Source organism: Meleagris gallopavo, chromosome Z, assembly GCF_000146605.3.
Source record: "Meleagris gallopavo isolate NT-WF06-2002-E0010 breed Aviagen turkey brand Nicholas breeding stock chromosome Z, Turkey_5.1, whole genome shotgun sequence".
NCBI classification, from domain to species: Eukaryota; Metazoa; Chordata; class Aves; order Galliformes; family Phasianidae; genus Meleagris; species Meleagris gallopavo.
The window spans coordinates 42,307,487-42,312,240 of NC_015041.2; the positions used below are offsets into that span (position 1 = coordinate 42,307,487).

Consider the following 4,754-nt stretch of genomic DNA (forward strand, 5'->3'; position numbering starts at 1 on the left):
AAGTGATAAATAATCAATAGATCACCACCAATGCCCAGCTAGTCCCCCAAGAAATGGAAGAAAGCCACATGAACTCTCACCCCCTTCAAATCTCTCCTTCTGCATGATGTCATATGGTATGGAATATCCCTTTGGCTAGTTTAAGTCAGCTGTCCTGATTCTGTCTCCTCCCAGCCCTTTGTTAGTATGAGCTGAGAAACTAGAATGATCTTGGCTCTATACAACAATAATTATAAACATCAGTGTGCTATCAACACTGCTTTTCTCTTGGAACCAAACCTTATACCAGATACTCTGGTAGAAGTGTCTCTGGTAGAAGAGAACAATTCTGTCTCAGCTGAAATTCAGACACTGCCTGGGTTTTGTTTTTAAAACATACTAGAAAACAGTTTCACAAGAAGCCTGGATGGTAGGTTGATATTAGTAAAGTTAAAAAACGTCTTGTACTGAAGTCTAAGAATAGTGTAAGAATTTATTCCAGTGGGTGTTAATATGTGGTGGATTTTCATCAGGTCCACCAAATAGAATCAGGCGTAACAAGATGCTTTTTTAAAAGCAAAAACTAGTATACTCAGAGCAAGGTTTACTTCAATTAAATTTAATTCTTAATACAGAAGAGGCTGAAGTATTTCATCTAAGAAACCTTTCTTTGCTCACACTGTGATAAATCTATGAAAATATGCCCTCTCCAGAGACAGAATAATGTACTGTGCATTTTAGTACACTGTGAAAAAGTAGTTGTTCTATTTCGCAATCCTTCATGACCAGTGTGTAATCACAATTCTTGCAGAATTAACAAAAACAAGCCATCACAATATAGTTATAATATGTATAATGTATCAAATACATTATATAATATATGAAATACATGTATAATACATATAATGTATGAAATTCATAAGCTACTTTCCTAGAGTAAAGCACTTGATTGGACTATATTAATAAAACTGTTGATTAAAAAGCTGCTTGATCTTACCTTTGATTGGATTGTCCTCAGATTAACTATATTCATATCACAAGGCATAGATGACATGAGTGGAGAAAAAGTATTCAGCATCTCTGGGACACCTGAATCTGCATTTGTTGTCATTGGAATTACAGGATGATTTAAGAAAGATGACGTCATGTGGCTAAGAAGTGAGGGAAAACTGACAGATGCCTTTTCTTCATTCTGTAAAACATAAGAAAACAATTATAGAATCAAGTTACTATACCAATGTCTGAACTTCTAAATCCATTTGCCTTACTAATGATTCTAGTAATTTAAGAGGAACTCTTATTCTATAGAACGTCCATTCAACGACTTTTGGAAACTTCTACTCACCTGCAAGTTGTCTTTAGTAGTAGTAGGAGATTTACAAATCATTACTATGTCTTTTAAAATAGTAATTAGATATCTCCTTTTATACCATTATGCAGCTTCTCATGTTAGCAAACTGCTGTGTTATTCATTATTTACCTGAATACAGAAACCAAAATACTCCTTTGCAGACTTTCTTTCCTCTATTTCTTACTTTTTCACACTTTGTTCAGATTCACTTGAATCCTACCTCTCACTTTATTTTTATAACTAGTATCTTAAAACTGTTTTCTGGAGGAACTTTAATCTTCATCTTGATCTATAACGCAGCTTACTTTCAGTGGTTTTATTTCAACACTACGCCAGCATAAACTGAAGGGAATACTTTCCTGGCTTTTACTGAACCATTCTTTGAGAGCTTTTTACATGGCTGCAGAAACTGTATCACAAACCCTGAAATGAATAAGTCCTCATATTCACACCAGCTACTTAAAGCTTTATAAGAACCTGAAAAAGAAACCTAAAAAGTCACTTTCATTCAGTCAAGGAAACATGTGAAAACTTATTTTTACTCTTACTTTTCTTTGCATTCTTCATCAGATAAAATTCCTACTTCTAAAAACAGGCGACTTTTAGTGAAGACTTTGCAAAAAGTTTACAGCATCTTAAACTTTGCCATTTTAAATTTGCATTTTAAGATAGGCTGAAAACATTAAATTAAAAATAAATAGGAATGCTTAAATCGAAGAAGGAGATTATCTATCAGTTCATAATGGACAACCGTAATAGTAATTCCTATTCTGGAATGTGCATACATATTAATTTTTACCTTTGCAGAAGTATTAAATACATCTGACAGTAGCAATTGAAAAAAATGCCAGAGCTGACTTGATGCAAGTTGATAATTTCTGTTTTGTTGGTGGTTCTTTCCATAGCAATGACTAACAGCAATTTGCTTGTTTGGTAGCTACTAAGCATTGAGGTTAATCTTTTTACGGATTTATTATGATCCCCAAAATTGCATTCCATAAATTGAAGAAGTTAATAGCTGTAAAGGAGTTCCCCCATGTGCATCATTGCATTCATCTACACTGAACCTCATCTACTATTTTACTGCATGCTTAATTAGTTTGAAGTCCGTCTGCGATCCTACAGTTACCTTCATTTTTTAAATTATTTTATATAGTTCAGCATCACCAGCAATTTTTTTTTTTGACGTTATTTTCCACTTATCTGATTAAAATACGAGCAGACTTGCTCAAAATACAACTAACCCCAAAAGAAGCCTTCTGTTCAAGTGACTGCATGAACTCCTAAACCCACAAGGAAAATATACACATACGTGTTTTTTTCAAGTAAAAGGTCAGTTTGACCTCAAAACAAATGCTGTTTACTTTTTTCCCATAAATGTGCTGAAATCAGTTACAACACTTTATCATCAGTTTTCTTATTATTCTTCAATCATTTTTTTTCTGTAAAAGAACCTGATTAGATACATCAGAGAACTTTAAAAGTAGCATCCTTAAATATGATAAAAATGACACATGAATTAGTCAAATAACAAATTCATCCTAATTCCAGCCGCAATACCGGAGGGCAGGAGAAGACAAAAGCACTGTCCAGCAATCACAATTGTTTGAGATTAGTTTTCTGTATGCACCTTTTGACTGTAGGCGTGCATACTCCAAAGCATTTCACAACACAGTCTTTGCTAGAACTCAAGTTCTTCCATTTCTTCCCCTGGTTTTGACCACTGCCAAACATACACTATACACACATCAAAGTAAGAGTTGTACGTCCCAATTTTTTTTTCCATGTTTTATCTACATGCAAATTTTCACTCTAAGACATCCCACATAGTTAAAGAAGAGCCACAATTCATTATTGAAACAGTACCTAATAACTAATTCAATCAACTATCACCTTATGAATGGAACTACAGTGCTGAGGTCATCTGACATGTACAGAAGTGAGAATTTACAGAATGCTTGTGTTCTATGTATAGAAAAAAAAAATCAGACAAGTGTGACATCCATGAGTTAAAACCTCTCCTAAATCTCCTAAATCTGGAACATAGGGAAATGACAGGAGACAAATTTGTGTATTGTTTGACTTGAGAGTAATAAAGAGATCACTGTATAAATATCTGGTGAATTCTCAGCCATGTCTAGGAAAGGGTGACTCTCATGAGGCTTGAGAGGTCTTGCAAAGGAATCTAGATATACTGGAGCATTGGACAGTTACCAGTGGCACAAAGTCCTACAGAAGTCAAAATGTCTGGTGCTGCACCTGGGATAGAGCAATGTGAGATAAAAGCACACATGGGAGACAAGTGACTGGAGAGCAGCTCAGCAGGAAAGGTCCGGGGGGTGCTGCTAACAGCAGCTCAGCATAAGCAGCAGTGTGCCCTGGCAGTCAGAAAGGAAATTCCACATAATGTATTAAACACAGCACAGCCAGCTGGGCAAAAGAGGAGATTCTCCATTGTGCTTAGTGATGGTGCAGCCTAACCTTTAATAGTGTGCCAGGCTCCAAAATATGAAAAGTACAGAAATGGTTCTTGAAAGTATCCAGAGGAGGGCAGCAAAGTTGGTATAGCGCTGGCAGGCATCTCCTGTGAGGAAAGGCTGAGGACACTGGGCTGTCCAGCCTGGAGAAGAGGAGGCCAAGTGGTGACCTCACTGCTCTTGGCAGCTTCCTGAGGATGGGAAGCAGAGGCTTTGCTCCTGTGGGAATGGCACAAAGTAGAGCCAGAGAATGTTCAGACTGAAAATTGAAACAATTTCTTTATCATGAGGGTGGTCAACCTCTGGACCACTCTTCCTAGAGAGGCAGCAGATGTTCCATACCTGTCAATATTCGGGAGGCATTTCACAATGCCCTTGATAACAGGGTTTTAGCTAACTTCTGGTTAGCTCTGAAGCATTCAGGCTATTGTCTGGATCTGTGTAGGCTCCTTCCAATTGCATTATTCTAAGAGAGAGTGTGGGCCAATCTGCTAGGTCTGAACCCTTCAAAGCCTTATCTAAGGTTAGCAGAAGTAATAAAAGTAACACCTGCTATTTTTTCCATGGAAACTATGACAAAGAGCACTGTAAAACTATTTGATAGAGCAAATTCTCAGCTACACTACTTTTCAATATAGCTATGCATTTTTGCCAGTGAACACGAGCCTGTGCTCCATAAATGCTCAGCAAGGATCAGTGAATGTCAACAGATGCCATTATTTCCACATGGAGGAAATCAATGACCCACCTTTGCTTCATACACGCCTCCATGTCAGACACCATACTGCCAGACTGCTCCTCTGCTGCCATCACATAGCAACAATATAACAGAATATTGGTGGTAAGGTTTAACTTTTACTGCCAGACCACCAACATCTGCCTCTGACATCGTGGGCAAGCATAATAAAACAGGAGACATTTCTTTCAGAGCAGCCCTTGTAAATTTT

At 37.1% G+C, this 4,754-nt stretch overlaps 1 protein-coding gene across 1 annotated transcript in view; it reads right to left on the reverse strand.

Annotated features, from left to right (window-relative positions):
• The window catches only part of MAN2A1 (mannosidase alpha class 2A member 1), a 66,373-nt gene that overhangs the window by 10,084 nt on the left and 51,535 nt on the right, over positions 1–4,754 (reverse strand). The window contains exon 9 of the mRNA XM_019610221.1: positions 917–1,171. Within this exon, the coding sequence (XP_019465766.1) occupies positions 917–1,171 (255 nt within the window). The remainder of the gene's footprint in view (positions 1–916; positions 1,172–4,754) is intronic.